Source organism: Amblyraja radiata, chromosome 30, assembly GCF_010909765.2.
Source record: "Amblyraja radiata isolate CabotCenter1 chromosome 30, sAmbRad1.1.pri, whole genome shotgun sequence".
In the NCBI taxonomy this organism is placed as follows: Eukaryota; Metazoa; Chordata; class Chondrichthyes; order Rajiformes; family Rajidae; genus Amblyraja; species Amblyraja radiata.
In genome coordinates, this window is record NC_045985.1 from 29,207,454 (window position 1) to 29,227,338 (window position 19,885).

The 19,885-nt window shown below is 47.5% G+C and overlaps 1 protein-coding gene across 1 annotated transcript in view; it reads right to left on the reverse strand.

The window, feature by feature from the left end:
* Positions 1 to 19,885, reverse strand: part of LOC116990221 (collagen alpha-1(V) chain-like) — a 131,893-nt gene that overhangs the window by 37,662 nt on the left and 74,346 nt on the right. Inside the window, exons 32-40 of the mRNA XM_033047766.1 lie at positions 19,004 to 19,057; positions 17,745 to 17,798; positions 17,476 to 17,583; positions 13,428 to 13,481; positions 13,187 to 13,240; positions 13,038 to 13,091; positions 5,510 to 5,563; positions 4,518 to 4,625; positions 2,347 to 2,400 (exon numbers count right to left, since the gene is read on the reverse strand). Coding sequence (XP_032903657.1) covers positions 2,347 to 2,400; positions 4,518 to 4,625; positions 5,510 to 5,563; positions 13,038 to 13,091; positions 13,187 to 13,240; positions 13,428 to 13,481; positions 17,476 to 17,583; positions 17,745 to 17,798; positions 19,004 to 19,057 — 594 coding nt within the window. The remainder of the gene's footprint in view (positions 1 to 2,346; positions 2,401 to 4,517; positions 4,626 to 5,509; positions 5,564 to 13,037; positions 13,092 to 13,186; positions 13,241 to 13,427; positions 13,482 to 17,475; positions 17,584 to 17,744; positions 17,799 to 19,003; positions 19,058 to 19,885) is intronic.

Consider the following 19,885-nt stretch of genomic DNA (forward strand, 5'->3'; position numbering starts at 1 on the left):
GCTTGTATTTTTTACACAGAGGTTGGCAAGTGCCTGGAATGTGCTGCCAGGGGTAGTGGTGGAGGCAGATCTGTTAATGGCATCTAAAGGACTTTTGCATAGGCACGTGTATATGCAGGGAATGGAGGGTTTAGTTTAGTTTAGTTTAGTGTAATGTAGAAACAGCACAGAAACAGGCCTTTTGGCCCACTGAGTCGACCAATGATCCCTGTACACTAACACTATCCTACACACACTAGGGACTCTTTGGCTTAAGGAATTCTTCCTCATCTCCATTCCAAAGGAACGTCCTTTTATTCTGTGACTGTGCCCTCTGGTCCTAGACTCTCACACTAATTAGAGATACAGCGCGGAAACAGGACCTTCGGCCCACCGAGTCTGCACCGACCAGTGATCCCCGCACATTAACACTATCCTACACACACTAGGGACAATTTACAATTTTACCAAGCCAATTAAGCATGTACGTCTTTCGAGTGTGTTAGGAAACTGAAGGTCTTGGAGGAAACAGACGTGGTCATGGGGAAAATGTATAAACTACGTACAGACAGCACCCATAGTCAGGATCGAACCCGGGTCTCTGGTGCTGCAAGCGCTGTAAGGCAACAACTCTACCGCTGCGCCACAGTGCAGGTATATAAGTGATAGTCTTGGCATCTTGTTCAGCACTGACATTGTGGGCTGAAGGGCCTGTTCTTGTGCTGTACTCTTAAATTATATCTTTTGGAGGGGGCATATATGGGAATCAAAATTATGTCAGATTTAGGTTTAGGGGTATTATTGTCACATGTACCGAGGTACAGTGAAAAGTTTTGTTTTGCATGCCATCCAAACAGGTCAGATATACCGTACGTTAATATAATCAAGTCAAACTCAAGTACGACAGATAGAGCAAAGGGGAAGATACAGAGTGCAGAATATAGTTCTCATCATTGTAGAGCACCAGTTCCAGACAAAGTCCAATGTCCACAATGGGACAGCACCCTAGTTTATGGAAGAGCTGTTCAGAAGCCTGATAACAGATGGGGAGAATCATGGATGTGCAGGGAATGGAGGAATATGGCTCATGTGCAAGCAGGGGAGATTAGTTTAACTTGGCTTCATGTTCAGCATGGACATTGTGGGCCGAAGGGTCTGTTCCTGTGCTGTACTGTTCCATATTCGATGTAAACATTTCACAATGTCACACTCCACTCTTGGAGCATAGAAATTGGGAGGTCATGTTGCAGTTGTATAAGACATTGGTGAGGCCGCATTTAGAGTATCGTGTTCAGTTCTGGGGCCCATGTTATAGGAAAGATGGTGTCAAGCTGGAAAGGGTACAGAGAAGATTTACAAGGATGTTGCCAGGACTAGAAGATCTGAGCTATAGGGAGAGATAGAGTAGGCTGGGACTCTATTCATTGGAGCGCAGGAGGATGAAGGGTGATCTTATAAAGGTGTATAACATCATGAGAGGAAGAGATCGGGTAGACGCATAGTCTCTGGCCCCAAGTAGATGAACTGAAGACCAGAGAACAGGTTTAAGGTGAAGGGGAAAAGATTTAATAGAAATCTGAAAATTCACACAAAGGGTGGTGGGTGTATTTAATGAGCTACCAGAGGAAGTAGTTGAGTCGGGGATTATCGCAACGTTTAAGAAACAGTTAGAGAGGTAAATGGATAGGACAGGTTTGGAGAGATATGGGCCAAACGTGGGCAGGTGGGACTAGTGTAGCTGGGATATTTTGACTGGTGTGGACAAGTTGGGGCTGAAGGGCCTGAAGGGCCTGTCTCCACACTGTATCTCTCTATGACCCTATATCATATCTTTATCCATTATCATAATATAATTACCCATATGTAAATTTTTATACGTTCTCCCTGTGACTGCGTGGGTTTTCTCCGGGTGCCCCGCTTTCCTCCCACACTCCAAAGACGTGCAGGTTTGCAGGTTAATTGGCTTCTGTAAATTGCAAATTGTCCGCAGTGTGTGTAGGATAGTGTTACTGTATGGGGTGATGGCTGTTCGGCACGGATTTGATGGGCCGAGGGGCCTGTTTCCATGCTGTAGATCGAAAGTCTACAGTCTAAAGTGGATTGCCTGCAACAGAAAGCTTTTCCATGTACCTCGGTACACGTGACAATAAACTAAACTAAGCTGCATGTGTAGCCATTTCTTCATCACTAATGGCTTGAACTTCCACGTAACACTTTGGAGGAGCAACTCCACCACATATCCCAGGGTGTTCAGTATGGGAGCACCATGCTTGGAAGCTCCCCGTGCTCAGAAGGAAAGGGAAAGGCTAGCAATGTGGAGGTAAACAGGGGCAGGAGGCAGGTTTTGTAAAGGTCACTGATACTTACACGTGGACCGACTTCACCAGCAGGACCAGGATCGCCGGGAAACCCAACCGGACCCTAGGGGATGAGAAGAACAATGAGCAGGTCAGCAAAACAGCAACGTCATCTTCATACATTCATCAGTTGTAGGAAAATAATAAATAGGCCATTCGGCCCATCAAGCCCACTCCATCATTCAATCTATCTTTCCCTCTCAACCTCATTCTCCTGCCTGCTCCCCAAAACCACTGATGCCCATACTAATCAAGAATCTATCAATCCCTACCTTAAAATACCTAATGACTTTACCCTCCTCAGCCTTCTGTGGTAAAGAATTCTATAGTTTCACCCCCCTCTGTCTAAAGAAATTTCTCGTCATCTCCTTCCTAATTCCCCTGTCCCACTTAGGAAACCTGAACGGAAACCTCTGGAGACTTTGCGCCCCACCCAAGGTTTCCGTGCGGTTCCCGGAGGTTGCAGGTGGTTGCCGGAGGTTGCAGATAGTGGAAGCAGGTAGGGAGACTGACAAAAACCTCCGGGAACCGCACGGAAACCTTGGGTGGGGCACAAAGTCTCCAGAGGTTTCCATTCAGGTTTCCTAAGTGGGACAGGGGCATAAAGGTACGTCCTTTTATTCTGTGGTACAGCCTCTGGTCCTGGACTCTCGCACTAGTGGAAACATCCTCCCCACATACACTCTATCCAGGCCTTTCACTATTCAGTAAGTTTCACTGAGGTTCCCCCTCGTCTTTCTAAACTCCAGTGAGTACAGGCCCAGTGTTATTGAATGCTGCCTAGCGTGGGAAGGATGATATGTACAAAGAACACCATTCGGTTTCAATCCGTCAGCTCTCTGCCCTCTTTGTGGATCAGATTGCTCAGCATTGCTCTGGCCCAAGGCTGTTGTTACTGGTGGAGAGGGTCCAGAAGATACAAGTCCACCCTGTCCAACCGAACCTCGCAAGACAAACCAGGGATTGTGTGTAGGAAACATAGAAACATAGAACATAGAAATTAGGTGCAGGAGTAGGCCATTCGGCCCATCGAGCCTGCACCGCCATTTAATATGATCATGGCTGATCATCCAACTCAGTATCCTGTACCTGCCTTCTCTCCATACCCCCTGATCCCTTTAGCCACAAGGGCCACATCTAACTCCCTCTTAAATATAGCCAATGAACAGGCCTCAACTACCTTCTGTGGCAGAGAATTCCAGAGATTCACCACTCTCTGTGTGAAAAAAGTTCTTCTCATCTCGGTTTTAAAGGATTTCCCCCTTATCCTTAAGCTGTGACCCCTTGTCCTGGACTTCCCCAACATCGGGAGCAATCTTCCTGCATCTAGCCTGTCCAACCCCTTAAGAATTTTGTAAGTTTCTATAAGATCCCCCCTCAATCTCCTAAATTCTAGAGAGTATAAACCAAGTCTATCCAGTCTTTCTTCATAAGACAGTCCTGACATCCCAGGAATCAGTCTGGTGAACCTTCTCTGCACTCCCTCTATGGCAATAATGTCCTTCCTCAGATTTGGAGACCAAAATTGTATGCAATACTCCAGGTGTGGTCTCACCAGACGCTGGTTTACACCAAAGATATACACAAAATGCTGGAGTAACTCAACGGGTCAGGCAGCATCCTGGATAGAAGAAATGGATGACGTTTCGGGTCGGGGCCCTTCGTCAGACTGAGAGTCAGGGGATAAGGAGACACAGAGATAAGGAAATGTAAGGTGTGAAATTGAGACATCAAAAGGGATGCAGATCAAGGAAACTGTAGAATAGATCATTGTTGGAGGGCAGTGGAGGCAGGTTCTCTGGATGCTTTCAAGAGAGAGCTAGATAGGACTCTTAACAATAGCGGAGTCAGGGGATATGGGAAGAAGGCAGGAACGGGGCACTGATTGGGGATGATCAGCCATGATCACAATGAATGGCGGTGCTGGCTCGAAAGGCTAAATGGCCACTCCTGCACCTATTGTCTATTGTCTATCATTGTTCGCTGGGAGGTGACAACAAAGTATACAGACATGACATTAATCTCCTGCCCCCTTCCTAGTTCTCCGACCAGTCTTACTGTCCCTCTGAATAAAGGTTATTTCTGAATGCTTCGGGTTGGAATGGTATTGATTGAATTAAATATACCGTCCCTGAAATAAATTGAAATTAAAACAATCAGGCAGATTTGCTGACTACTTACAGGATTGCCTTTGGGTCCATCGTCTCCAACGGGTCCTTTGGTTCCAGGTGGCCCAGCGGCGCCTGGTTGCCCAGTCTCTCCTCTCTCCCCTCTTTCACCTTTTGGACCCTGTTTATTTTTAAAAAGAAAATATATGAATGGGCAGTTGATCACATCGCGACAATTTAACATTCTCACTTTAGCTTCAGAGTATTTGTCTCTCTTCTTGCAAGGACCCCAATGTCTGGTTTACGGGACCAACGGGCATCTGCCCGGCCACCCGCACCTTCCCAGGATTGGGAAGCATGTTTCCTGGTGGAATGAGCAGAACAAGATTTCATCTTGAAATGGCACTTTAAAATTACCTTCGGTGCAACATATCGGATCCGGAGGGAGAAATGACACCAAGGGAGGTCAGAACGACTTGGTCAAGGTCCATTGTGTTGGAAAGGACATTGGGAGTTGCAGAGGTTTGAAAAACAGCTCCATCCAAGACCGCAGGTAATCGCAGAGTGTTGCGGATGCAGCCCAGACCATCACACAAACCAATCTCCCTTCTATTGACTCCATCTACACCTCGCGCTGCCTCGGCAAGGCCAGCAGCATAATCAAGGATGAGTCGCACCCTGACCACTCCCTCTCCTCCCCTCTCCCATCAGGCAAGAGGTACAGTGGTGTGAAAACGCACACATCCAGATTCAGGGACAGTTTCTTCCCAGCTGTTATCATATAACCATATAACCAATAACTAGAGAGCAGTCCTGAACTACTATCTATCTCATTGGAGACCCACTGACTTTTTTTACTGGACTTTATCTTACTCTAAACGCTACTCACGTTATTCCCCTTATCTGTATTCTGTGGATGCCTTGATTGTAATCGTGACAATAAATAAAACTGAACTGAAATAAATTAGACTGAACTAACGATCAACTGTCATCTAAATCTATTCCTCCACCGTTTACGCGCGCCAGTTCCTGATGCCCAGATAAAATTCTGGGCCTTATACTCACCCTGCCGCCGGAAATGCCTTGGATTCCTGGAGCACCGGATTCACCAGATTCACCCTGGAAGGAAGGAGAGGGGTGAGGAGAGCAAGAATTACACCAGCACCATCAACTATCCCATTCCCAAAACGTCCATCAACACATGACCAGGTCCATGGAGCTTCTCACCCTTAACCCTGAGGTCCAGTCACCAAGGCCCCGCTCCGAGGCCAAAGCCCGGCCCCAAAACACAATCTATGCTCATGTGTTCATTTGGACAATTCTAACTGCTGTCAGTGACCCAGTTTCAAACACTCTCTCTGGCAGCGTATAGTGTAGTTTAGTTTAGTGTAGTGTAGTATAGTGTAGTGCAGTATAGTGTAGTGCAGTGTAGTGCAGTGTGGTGTAGTGCAGTGTAGTGCAGTGTGGTATAGTGTAGTGTAGTGTAGTGTAGTGTGTAGTGTAGTGCAGTGTAGTGTAGTGTAGTGCAGTGCTGTACAGTGTAGTGTAGTGTAGTGTAGTGTAGTGTAGTGTGTAGTGTAGTGCAGTGTAGTGTAGTGCTGTACAGTGTAGTGTAGTGTAGTGCAGTGTAGTGCAGTGTAGTGTAGTGTGTAGTGCAGTGTAGTGCAGTGTAGTGCAGTGTAGTGCAGTGTAGTGCAGTGCTGTACAGTGTAGTGCAGTGTAGTGCAGTGTAGTGTAGAGTGTAGTGTAGTATAGTGTAGTGCAGTGTAGTGTGTAGTGTAGTGCAGTGTAGTGTAGTGCAGTGTAGTGCAGTGTAGTGTAGTGTGGTGTGGTGTAGTGTGGTCTGGTGTGGTGTGGTGTGGTGCAGTGTAGTGTGTAGTGCAGTGTAGTGTAGTGTAGTGTAGTGCAGTGCAGTGCAGTGCAGTGTAGTGCAGTGCAGTGTAGTGCAGTGCAGTGTAGTGCAGTGTAGTGCAGTGCAGTGTAGTGCAGTGCAGTGTAGTGTAGTGCAGTGTAGTGCAGTGCAGTGCAGTGTAGTGTAGTGTAGTGCAGTGCAGTGCAGTGTAGTGTAGTGCAGTGCAGTGTAGTGCAGTGCAGTGCAGTGTAGCGTAGTGTGGTGTGGTGTTGTGTAGTGTGGTGTGGTGCAGTGTAGTGCAGTGCCATACCATGTGGTGTAGTGTAGTGCAGTGCAGTGTAGTGCAGTGCAGTGTAGTGCAGTGTAGTGTAGTATAGTGTAGTGCAGTGTAGTGTAGTGTAGTGTAGTGTAGTTTCAAACACTCTCTGTGGCAGTGTATAGTGTAGTTTAGTTTAGTGCAGTGCAGTATAGTGTAGTGCAGTATAGTGTAGTGCAGTATAGTGTAGTGCAGTATAGTGTAGTGCAGTGTAGTGTAGTATAGTGTAGTGCAGTGTAGTGTAGTGTAGTATAGTGCTGTATAGTGTAGTGCAGTGTAGTGTAGTGTAGTATAGTGTAGTGCTGTGTAGTATAGTGTAGTGCTGTACAGTGTAGTGTAGTGCAGTGTAGTGTAGTGTAGTGTGTAGTGCAGTATAGTGTAGTGCAGTGTAGTGTAGTGTAGTATAGTGTAGTGCAGTGCAGTGTAGTGTAGTGTAGTGCTGTACAGTGTAGTGTAGTGCAGTGCAGTGTAGTGTAGTGCAGTGTAGTGTAGTGTGTAGTGTCGTGCAGTGTAGTGTGTAGTGCTGTACAGTGTAGTGTAGTGTAGTGTAGTGCAGTGTAGTGTAGTGCAGTGCAGTGTAGTGCAGTGTAGTGTAGTGTGGTGTAGTGTGGTGTAGTGTGGTGTAGTGTAGTGTAGTGTAGTGCAGTGCCATGCCATGTGGTGTAGTGTAGTGTAGTGTAGTGCAGTGCAGTGTCGTGTAGTGCAGTGCAGTGTAGTGTAGTATAGTGTAGTGTAGTGTAGTGCAGTGCAGTGCAGTGTAGCGCATTGTGGTGTGGTGTAGTGTGGTGTGGTGTGGTGCAGTGTAGTGCAGTGCCATGCCATGTGGTGTAGTGTAGTGTAGTGTAGTGCAGTGTAGTGTAGTGTAGTGCAGTGTAGTGTAGTGCAGTGTAGTGTAGTGTAGTGCCATGCCATGTGGTGTAGTGTAGTGTAGTGTAGTGTAGTGCAGTGCAGTGTAGTGTAGTGCAGTGTAGTGTAGTATAGTGTAGTGCAGTGTAGTGTAGTGCAGTGTAGTGCAGTGTGGTGTGGTGTAGTGTAGTGTGGTGTGGTGTGGTGCAGTGTAGTGCAGTGCCATGCCATGTGGTGTAGTGTAGTGTAGTGTAGTGTAGTGCAGTGTAGTGCAGTGCAGTGCAGTGTAGTGCAGTGTAGTGCAGTGTAGTGCAGTGTAGTGCAGTGTAGTGTAGTGCAGTGTAGTGCAGTGCAGTGTAGTGCAGTGTAGTGTAGTGTAGTGCAGTGTAGTGTAGTGCAGTGTAGTGCAGTGCAATGTAGTGTAGTGTAGTGCAGTGTAGTGTAGTGCAGTGTAGTGTAGTGCAGTGCAGTGTAGTGTAGTGCAGTGCAGTGTAGTGCAGTGCAGTGTAGTGTAGTGTAGTGTAGTGCAGTGCAGTGTAGTGTAGTGTAGTGTAGTGCAGTGCAGTGTAGTGTAGTGCAGTGTAGTGCAGTGTAGTGTAGTGCAGTGTAGTGTAGTGTAGTGTAGTGTAGTGTAGTGTAGTGTAGTGTAGTGTAGTGTAGTGTAGTGCAGTGTAGTGCAGTGTAGTGCAGTGTAGTGCAGTGTAGTGCACTGTAGTGCAGTGTAGTGCAGTGTAGTGCACTGTAGTGCAGTGTAGTGCAGTGTAGTGCACTGTAGTGCAGTGTAGTGCAGTTTAGTGCAGTTTAGTGCAGTGTAGTGCAGTTTAGTGCAGTTTAGTGCAGTGTAGTGCACTGTAGTGTACTGTAGTGTAGTGCAGTGTAGTGCAGTTTAGTGCAGTTTAGTAGTGTAGTGCAGTGTAGTGTAGTGTAGTGTAGTGCAGTGTAGTGCAGTGTAGTGTAGTGTAGTGCACTGTAGTGCAGTGTAGTGCACTGTAGTGCAGTGTAGTGCAGTGTAGTGCACTGTAGTGCAGTGTAGTGCAGTGTAGTGCACTGTAGTGCAGTGTAGTGCAGTTTAGTGCAGTTTAGTAGTGTAGTGCAGTGTAGTGTAGTGTAGTGCAGTGTAGTGCACTGTAGTGCAGTGTAGTGTAGTGTAGTATAGTGTAGTGCAGTGTAGTGTAGTGTAGTGTAGTGTAGTTTCAAACACTCTCTCTGGCAGTGTATAGTGTAGTTTAGTTTAGTGCAGTGTAGTATAGTGTAGTGCAGTATAGTGTAGTGCAGTGCCATACCATGTGGTGTAGTGTAGTGCAGTGTAGTGTAGTGCAGTGTAGTGCAGTGTAGTGTAGTGCAGTGTAGTGTAGTGCAGTGTAGTGCAGCGTAGTGCAGTATAGTGTAGTGTAGTATAGTGTAGTGCAGTGTAGTGTAGTGTAGTGTAGTGTAGTTTCAAACACTCTCTCTGGCAGTGTATAGTGTAGTTTAGTTTAGTGCAGTGTAGTATAGTGTAGTGCAGTATAGTGTAGTGCAGTATAGTGTAGTGCAGTATAGTGCAGTGCAGTATAGTGTAGTGCAGTATAGTGTAGTGCAGTGTAGTGTAGTGTAGTATAGTGTAGTGCTGTACAGTGTAGTGTAGTGCAGTGTAGTGTAGTGTAGTGTGTAGTGCAGTGTAGTGTAGTGCAGTGTAGTGTAGTGTAGTGTAGTGCTGTACAGTGTAGTGCAGTGCAGTGTAGTGTAGTGCAGTGTAGTGTAGTGTGTAGTGTCGTGCAGTGTAGTGTAGTGTGTAGTGTCGTGCAGTGTAGTGTGTAGTGTAGTGTAGTGTAGTGCTGTACAGTGTAGTGTAGTGTAGTGTAGTGCAGTGTAGTGTAGTGCAGTGCAGTGTAGTGCAGTGTAGTGTAGTGTGGTGTAGTGTAGTGTAGTGTAGTGTGGTGTAGTGTAGTGTAGTGTAGTGCCATGCCATGTGGTGTAGTGTAGTGTAGTGTAGTGCAGTGCAGTGTAGTGTAGTGCAGTGTAGTGTAGTATAGTGTAGTGTAGTGCAGTGCAGTGCAGTGTAGCGCAGTGTGGTGTGGTGTAGTGTAGTGTGGTGTGGTGTGGTGCAGTGTAGTGCAGTGCCATGCCATGTGGTGTAGTGTAGTGTAGTGCAGTGTAGTGTAGTGTAGTGTAGTGTAGTGCAGTGTAGTGTAGTGTAGTGTAGTGCCATGCCATGTGGTGTAGTGTAGTGTAGTGTAGTGTAGTGCAGTGCAGTGTAGTGTAGTGCAGTGTAGTGTAGTGTAGTATAGTGTAGTGTAGTGTAGTGCAGTGCAGTGTAGCGCAGTGTGGTGTGGTGTGGTGTAGTGTGGTGTGGTGTGGTGCAGTGTAGTGCAGTGCCATGCCATGTGGTGTAGTGTAGTGTAGTGCAGTGTAGTGTAGTGCAGTGTAGTGCAGTGCAGTGTAGTGCAGTGCAGTGTAGTGCAGTGTAGTGTAGTGCAGTGTAGTGTAGTGCAGTGTAGTGTAGTGCAGTGCAGTGCAGTGTAGTGTAGTGCAGTGTAGTGCAGTGCAGTGTAGTGCAGTGCAGTGTAGTGCAGTGTAGTGTAGTGTAGTGCAGTGTAGTGCAGTGTAGTGCAGTGTAGTGTAGTGCAGTGTAGTGCAGTGCAGTGTAGTGTAGTGCAGTGTAGTGCAGTGTAGTGCAGTGCAGTGTAGTGCAGTGTAGTGTAGTGCAGTGCAGTGTAGTGTAGTGCAGTGTAGTGCAGTGTAGTGCAGTGTAGTGTAGTGCAGTGTAGTGTAGTGCAGTGTAGTGTAGTGCAGTGTAGTGCAGTGCAGTGTAGTGTAGTGCAGTGCAGTGCAGTGTAGTGCAGTGCAGTGCAGTGTAGTGCAGTGCAGTGCAGTGTAGTGCAGTGCAGTGTAGTGTAGTGTAGTGCAGTGTAGTGTAGTGTGGTGTAGTGCAGTGTAGTGTAGTGCGTAGTGTAGTGCAGTGTAGTGTAGTACGTAGTGTAGTGCAGTGTAGTGTAGTGCAGTGTAGTGCAGTGTAGTGCAGTGTAGTGCAGTGTAGTGCTGTACAGTGTAGTGTAGTGCAGTGTAGTGTAGTGTAGTGCAGTGTAGTGCAGTGTAGTGTAGTGTAGTGTAGTGTAGTGTAGTGTAGTACAGTGTAATACAGTGTAGTGCAGTGTAGTGTGTAGTGTAGTATAGTGCAGTGTAGTGTGTAGTGCAGTGCAGTGTAGTGTAGTAGTGTAGTGCAGTGCAGTGTAGTGCAGTGTAGTGTAGTACAGTGTAGTGCAGTGTAGTGTAGTGTGTAGTGTAGTGCAGTGTAGTGCAGTGTAGTGCAGTGTAGTGTAGTGCAGTGTAGTGTGTAGTGTAGTGCAGTGTAGTGCAGTGTAGTGCAGTGTAGTGTAGTACAGTGTAGTGCAGTGTAGTGTAGTGTAGTGTGTAGTGTAGTGCAGTGTAGTGCAGTGTAGTGCAGTGTAGTGTAGTGCAGTGTAGTGTGTAGTGTAGTGCAGTGTAGTGCAGTGTAGTGTAGTGTAGTACAGTGTAGTGCAGTGTAGTGTGTAGTGTAGTGTAGTATAGTGCAGTATAGTGCAGTGTAGTGTGTAGTGTAGTGCAGTGCAGTGTAGTGTAGTGTAGTAGTGTAGTGTAGTGCAGTGCAGTGCAGTGCAGTGTAGTGCAGTGTAGTGCAGTGTGGTGTGGTGTGGTGTAGTGTGGTGTAGTGTAGTGTGGTGTAGTGCCATGCCATGTGGTGTAGTGTAGTGTAGTGTAGTGCAGTGTAGTGTAGTGTAGTGTGGTTTAGTTTGATTTCATTTGCTTTAGTTTAGTTTAGTGATGTCGCGAAGAAACAAGCCCTTCTACCCACCGAGTCCAGACACTAACATTATCCTACACACACTGGGGACTATCTACAATTTTACCAAAGCCAATTAGCTTACAAACCCATTCGTCTTTGGAGTGTGGGAGGAAACCTGAGCACCCAGAGAAAACCCACGCAGGTCTCGGGGAGAAGGTACAAACTCTGTGCAGACAGCACGCAGATCAAACTGGGGTCACTGGCACTGTCAGGCAGCAGCTCTACCCGCTGAGCTATCGTTCAGGCCTTGGCGTCTTGAGGAAGGGGGGGGGGGGGGTGACAAGGTGGGGGTTAACTCATGGGCACGTTAAGTCGCAGAGAGGTGGGTTTCAATGTATCGGCTGGGATAGTGATGGCAGATCAGTCACGTCCCTAATGCATGGTGGAGCAGGAGGTTGGGGTAGAATGGCCTTCTCCTGTTCCTACATTGTCTACGTTGAATACCATTTGTGGCTTGGCAGTTCATGCTGCTTCCACCCAGCACCAGTGGATCCAGTTCGATCCCATCCTCTGACTGGTTAGCACGCAGGAAAAAAATCTTTCCACTGTACCTCGGCACACGTGACAATAAACTAAATTATACAAGGTTGGTCGTGGGGGCAGGTAGGATGATGGTGTTTGAAGAGATAGGCACATGGACATGCAGGGAATAGAGGGATATGGAGCAGGTGCTGGAAAAGGAGATTAGTTTATCTTGACATCATGTTTGGCATGGAGTCATCATCATACTTGTGGAAACAGGCCCTTCGGCCCAACTTGCCCACACCGGCCAACATGTCCCAGCTACACTAGTCCCACCTGCCCACGTTTGGTCCATATCCCTCCAAACCTGTCCTAATTGTGTACCCTTCTAACAGTGTCTTAAGCGTTGGGATAGTCCCTGCCTCAACTACCTCCTCTAGCAGATTGTTCCATGCACCCACTACCCTTTGTGTGAGAAAGCTACCTCTCAAATTCCTATTATATCTTTTCCCTTTCAACTTAAACCTGTGACCTCTGGTCCTCGATTTGCCTACTCTGGGCAAGAGACTCTACCCGATCTATTCAATAGACAATAGACAATAGACAATAGGTGCAGGAGTAGGCCATTTGGCCCTTCGAGCCAGCACCACCATTCAACATGATCATGGCTGATCATCCCCAATCAGTACCCCGTTCCTGCCTTCACCCCATATCCCCTGACTCCGCTATTTTTAAGAGCCCTATCTAGCTCTCTCTTGAAAGTATCCAGAGAACCTGCCTTCTCTCTAAGGCAGAGAATTCCACAGACTCACCACTCCCTGTGAGAAAAAGTGTTTCCTCGTCTGCGTTCTAAATGGCTTACTCCTTATTCTTAAACTGCGGCCCATGGTTCTGGACTCCCCCAACATCGGGAACATGTTTCCTGCCTCTAGTGTGTGCAAACCCTTAACAATCTTATATGTTTCAATGAGATGCCCTCTCATCCTTCTAAACTCCAGAGTGTACAAGCCCAGCTGCTCCATTCTCTCAGCATATGACAGTCCCACCATCCCGGGAGTTAACCTTGTAAACTTTCGCTGCACTCCCTCAATATTCCTCTCATGATTTTGTACACTTGCATAAGATCAAAACTCATCATCCTGCGCTCCAAGGAATAGAGTCCCAGCCTACTCAACCTCTCCCTGGGCTTTGTGGGCAGGTTATGGGCAAGTTGGCCTGCAGGGCTTGTTCCTATGCTGTACGGTTTGATGGTCTATGTCTACAAGTGACAACATTGGCCTGTGCCGCCGCTGGACCCCGTTTGTTGATAGCTCACCTTCTCTCCAATGGACCCTGGGTTGCCGATTCCACCAGGTCCACCTTGGGGACCCTGCAAGAGAAAACATATGAAGCATGAGTTTGGGGGTTGGTGGGTTAAGGGATTGACAAGTTCAATTGAAGATAGTGAAGAGAAGCTGAGCTCACGTCTGCTCCCGATGGACCCGCTGGACCTCTTGGTCCTGGAGGACCTGGTGGACCCTGTGAAGAGGAAGAAGAAGAAAGAGAAGTCAATGGACAATCACTCAGGGCAGTGCATTGGAAGGTGAGCAGGGCATCCAAAGCCCGCACCTTCATCTTAACCGATGCTGTGACCCAACGTGGTCTACATGGTATTTGACGGTGGGGTCAGACACCAAATCTCACTTGCGTGGCAACAGATACTCACCATGGGACCGACGTCACCCGTTTCACCCTTCTCCCCTGATGGTCCAGGCATTCCCTGCAACACAAAGCACATGTTGACTATGGCTTAGAGATGCAGCACGGAAACAGGCTCTTCATGTCCACACCCACCATCATGTCCACACCCACCATCGATCGCCCGTTCACACTAGTTCTATGTTATCCCATTTTATCATCCACTACCTACACACTAGGCACAATTTACAGAGGGCCAATTAACACACAAACCTCGCACATCTTTGGGTGTGTGGAAGGAAACCGGAGCACCCAAATGAAACCGGAGCAGGTCACGGGGAGAGCATGCAAACTCCTCACAGACAGAACCCAAGGTCAGGATCGAATGCAGGTCTCTGAGCCATCAGGCAGAAGATATGCAAACTGCACCACTGTGTCAACCAACGCACTCCCTACCCACAAGGGGCAATTTTATACAGGCCTGGCAAACTACAACCCATATGAGTTTACAACCTAATGGATCAATATTGAATTTGACAATTTTAGGTAACTGACCTAAAAACACAATCCCTTCTCTGCCTTCTCCCCCTGCAGCTCCCTCCCCATCCTTCCTCATGCTCCACCTGGACTCACACATTTAATCTCTCCTTCCATCGATATTCCTTCCTCTGGCTTCACAATTCTCACCTCTTCCATCCTTGTCTCTCACACCTTTTATCTTTTCATCTTCGGCCTATGTCCAACCACCTAACCTTCTACACCTGTATCCACCTATCACTCACCAGGCTTGTTCTGGCCCATCTAGTCCAACCCCAACCACAATCAGTCTGCAGGAGGGTGCAGGGCAAAAGGATACAAACATCACCTATCCATGTTCTCCACAGATGCTGACTGACCCGCTGAGTTACTCCAGCACTTTGACAAACATCACCTATCCATGTTCTCCACAGATGTTGCCTGACCCGCTGAGTTACTCCAGCACTCTGTGAAATGTCACCTATCCATGTTCTCCACAGATGCTGACTGACCAGCTGAGTTACTCCAGCACTCTGTGTCCATGTTCTCCATAGATGCTGCCTGACCAGCTGAGTTACTCCAGCACTCTGTGAAACGTCACCTATCCATGTTCTCCACAGATGCTGACTGACCCGCTGAGTTACTCCAGCACTTTGTGTCCTGAGTTTTTACTTCACAGTGCTAGCTTCCTGCAGAGATGTTTATTCTCGCAGAGGGCAACGAATCCCTGGGATTCTCTGGAATTCTCTGCACCCCCTCTCAGCCAGGGTGATGGAGGCCATATAGGGTCATAGGGTGAAAGAGTGATACAGCATAGTCACGGCCCTTATGATCCAGCTCATCCACACTGATCCTATATGCTGGCATTGGGCCCAGCTGGAGTCATAGAGTGATATAGTGTGGAAACAGGCCCTTTGGCCCAACTTAACCACACCGGCCAACAATGTCCCAGCTACACTAGTCCCACCTGCCCGCATTTGGTCCATGTCCCTCCAAACTTGTCCTATCCATGTACCTCTCTAATTGTTTCTGAAACATTGGGATAGTCCTTGCCTTAACTACCTCCTCCGGCAGCTTGTTTCATACACCCACCACTATTTGTGTGAAGGGATATATCATCAGTAGTTAGACACAAAATGCTGTAATAACTCAGCATCAGAAGCATTTGAATCCTAGGTTTGTAAGCCTTAACCTAATCAAATGGCATTCACCAATACGCAGAATAAAACAGCCCAGCTAATTAGTGCCCTCTCCATCACCGGGGTGGACCGGAAGTGGTAGACACTGCCCAGTCCATCACGGGGGCTGACCTCCCCACCATCGAAGGGATCTACAGGAATCACTGCCTCAAAAAGGCAGCCAGCATCATCAGAGACCCACACCACCCTGGCCACGCTCTCATCTCGCAGCTACCATCGGGATGAAGGCTGTCCAGCCCCTGTGTTCATGGTGACCATCGTGCCTATCTCTACTGATCACATTAGGCTGCATTAATTACAAATCCCTCTCCTCCTACTCATTCAAGTTGCTGTCCTGATGCCTGTCAAATGTTGTTACTGTTCCTGCTGTACTCTAGATTTAGAATCCTCTGCCCATGGGATAAGCCTGCGTTTGTTTGTTTGTTTGTTCCTTCCGGTGAAGGGGCTGTGCACATGGCAGCCAGCCAACAGTCGCTTGTCTTTATTCACTTTTAATTTACTTGTAATTTCAAGTTTGTGTGCACCTTGTTGTGTGTTGTGACTGTAGGCAGACCAATTTCCCTCCAGGGATGAATTAAGTTCTATCTTATCGTATTGCATCGTACTGCCTCCTCTGGCAGCTCATTCCAGACAACAGCTATTCTACGTGTGAAACATTTACCCCTTCATACCTCCTCCCTCTCACCTTACAGCGCAGTCCCAGGCCGCTGGATAAAGTATATTAATTGGTAGGTAGAGACAAGGAACAGCGGATGCTGGTATACCAAGCAAAGACACAAAATGCTGGAGTAAATCAGCGGGTTGGACAGCATCCATGGAGATCATGGATAAATGAAGTTCCGGATCTGACTATTTGGGTCGGGTCCAGTCTGAAGAATGTTTTCAACCCAAAACATCACCGGGCCATGTCGTTCCTGGATAAGTTTATGCAATAGGAGTAGATTTAGGCCATTCATCCCACATAGCAGTCACTCGGTGAAATGAGTTGTTTTCAAATACAAAGTTCTTTTTTAAAAGCTAAAAATTTATTTTTGTCACTGCAAGCTAAAAATACTAAAGGCTTGTTACATTATTTAATAGAGTTAAGTGTCGGCTGAAACAATTGCTTGTCAATTTCAATGCCTTGTTAATTTCAATGCTTTGTCAATTTCATTGCCTTGTCAATTTCAATGCCTTGTCAATTTCCATGCCATGTCAATTTCCATGCCTTGTTAATTTCAATGCCTTGTCAATTTCAATGCCTTGTCAATTTCAATGCCTTGTCAATTTCAATGCCTTGTCAATTTCTATGCCTTGTCAATTTCAATGCCTTGTCAATTTCAATGCCTTGTCAATTTCAATGCCTTGTCAATTTCAATGCCATGTCAATTTCAATGCCTTGTCAATTTCAATGCCTTGTTAATTTCCATGCCTAGTTAATTTCAATGCCTTGTCAATTTCTATGCCTTGTCAATTTCAATGCCTTGTTAATTTCCATGGCTTGTCAATTTCAATACCTCGACAATTTCAATCCCTCGACAATTCCAATGCTTTGCCAATTCCAATGCCTGGCCAATTTCAATAGTCTCTGCAGTGTCATTAACAGCCTGTACTCTTACAGAGACAGCCCGCTATAACCAAAATCCGTTATAAAGAGGTCTGTAATCATGGAGGTTTATGGTTTGGCATATCTGATCTGTGTGGAGAGCATGCAAATCAAAGCTTTTCACTGTACCTCGGTAAACGTAACAATAATAAACCTAAACCTAAACTTTAAGTAAAATAACTGACCATCAGACAGAGGGCAGACACCCCACGTTATGGGTTCAACACTCAATCCAGCTTTTCCCATCTAACATCTATGTCTTTTGCCTTCAGGAAGATTCACCTACTCCCTCACTTGGTCCTTACCCAACCCTTTCCCTCCACACAGGGACTGTGATGCCACTGCCCCTTCCCAACCTTGCCGGTACATCCGTTTTCCCTTCCAACTCTGACACGAGTCAGGGGTTATGGGGAGAAGGCAGGAGAATGGGGTGGAGAGGGAAAGAGAGATCGGCCATGGTTGAATGGCGGAGAAGACTTGATGGGCCGAATGGCCTAATTCTGCTCCTATCACTTATGAACTGTGAACGTTTCTTCATTTTGTCCTCGGAGTAGATCCTGTCTGCTGCATCATCCAGTCGATACTTTACCTTCCCATTCTCCTGTTCAGAGTCGTGCTCCAATTCTGTTCCAGGTCTACACCCAGTCTGCCCGCGTCAAACCAACCTCCTCCACCCACTCAGCGTGAATCCTCATCACCCCCCAACTCCATCACATTCCCACTCCCGTCATCCCGAGGATCGCCAGTTGTAGACCGCCCATGTCAGACACACTCACCTGCAAGCCAATTGGACCAGGAGATCCCGGGAAGCCTCGTGGCCCTTCATCTCCCTTCTGTCCAAAGTGACCTTGTCGGCCTCTGGCTCCAGTTTCACCATCTGCCCCCTGGGGAAAGACCACAAACAACGGTGAGGCAATGCCCAACACTGGAACCCAGCTATCCCACCCGCGGCCTCCGTCTCTACACCCCCTCCCAACTCGGCACAGTGGCTAGGCGAGCGAAGGGGGAAATTGTGTCATGCGGACTAAACAGAGACAGTACTTACAGCGGGACCGGGTTGGCCAACGGGACCGATGGGACCAGGAGGTCCAGGTGGACCCTGCAGAAGATCACAAAACACAAAGCCGTCATGATCCAAAAAATAACTTCAACACTGAGAATACAAACTTTAACATTACAGCCACCTGAATATCTCACCCATTATGCACATTGACATTTAATTTCGCCAAGATTCAGTTTTTCATTTTTGTTGATATACAGTAATTTCATTTAGATCGACTGTTATTGGGTCGTACAGCGTGGAAACATGTCCTGCGGCCCAACATACCCACACCAACCAACATGTCCCATCTACACTAGTCCCACCTGCCTGCGTTTGCCCCATATCCCTCCAAACCTGTCCTATCCATGTACCTGTCCAAATGTTTCTGAAACGTTGTGACAGTCCCTGCCTCAACTACCTCCTCCAGCAGCTCGGGTGCTGTCTATCTGGTGGTTGCACGTTCTCCCTGTGGCCGCGCGGGTTTCCCCTGGTGCTCCGGTTCCCTCCCTCATCTCAAAGATGAACAGGGTTGGAAGGCGACAAATTGCCCCTAGTGTGCAGGCAAGTGGTAGAATCCGGGGGGGAGTTGATGGATGGCACAGTCTTGGCGGGCCGAAGGGCCTGTTTCTGCACTGTATGACTTTAAGTTTAGGACAATAGAGTCATAGTCAAACAGTGTGGAAACAGGCCCTTCGGCCCAACTTGCCCACACTGGCCAGTATGTCCCACCTGCCCGTGATTGGTCCACATCGCTTCAAACCTGTCATGTCAATGTACCTGTCTAACTGCTTCTTAAATGTTGGGATAGCCCCAGCCTCAACTACCTCCTCTGGCAGCTTGTTCCATACACCCACCACCCTACACTATGTGTGAAGAAGTTACCCCTCAGACTCCTATTAATTTTTTTCCACTTCACCTTAAACCTATGCCCTTGGTCCTCGATTCACCTACTCTTGGGGCAAGAGACTATGTGCATCTACCTGATCGATTCCTCTCATGATTTTGTACACCTCTAAAAGATCACCCCTCATCCACCTGCGCTACAAGGAATAGAGTCCCAGCCTGCTCAACCTCTCCCTGTAGCTCACACCCTCCAACCCTGGCAACATCCTCTAACCCTGGCAGCATCCTGGTAAATCTTCTCTGCGTCCTTTCCAATGACATTGGTTACAGTGTCCTATCTACCACCAGTCGCAGGTGCGGTTGATACTTGAGGTTCCCGACCGGGTAATGAAGTGGGGTTGAGATAGATATATACTCACATGTTCTCCTTTGTCGCCCCTCCTTCCTTTGTGTCCTGCTTCCCCGACTTCACCCTGGGAAAGGAGACAGAAACAAAGACATCAGTTGCCAGTGATAGTGGGAACACTGAACCCATCGGTTTTACATTGACATCAAAGTGTAAGTGAATACTCTGCTACACAACTGCGATCTCACCGGGCAGTGGGTGCGATGTGTACAACTCTTCCCACAATGGAGGACCTGGCATGGGGAGACTGCTGGGAGGGAGGGAGGGGGGAGAACAATGGGCAATGGAGGAACGGCGTGGAGAGACCGCCCTTATGGAGGGGGGGGAAACATAGGAAGACCTGGTGTGGATATTCTATAACTTTCTCAGCACCATTTACAGGTGATTATTTGCAAACCTTGCAAGGAACGCCCTTTTATTCTGATGCTATGACTTCTAGTCCTAGACACTCACACGAGTGGAAACATCCTCTCCACATCCACTCTATCCAGGCCTTTCCTTATTCGGTAAGTTTCACAGAGGTATCCCCCTCTTCCTTCTAAACTCCAGCGAGTACAGGCCCAGTTCCTTCAAACATCACATGTTAACCCACTCATTCCTGGGATCATTCTTGTAAACCTCCCAGAGCCAGCACATCCTTCCTCAGATATGGGGCCCAAAATTGTGGACAATACTTCAAATGCGGCCTGACCAGCGCCTTATAGAGCCTCAGCATTACATCCCTGTTTTTGTATATTCCTCTAGAAATAAATACTAGCATTGCATTCATCACATCTTGGTCTCGCTGGGCTGGGAGCGCAGTGCCTGTGTTCAGTTCCCCCAGGACTCTGACCAAGGCTGGTTTCCACCAGGCAGCTCACAACCCATCAGTGGCTGGTAGGTACCCTTTTGCAGT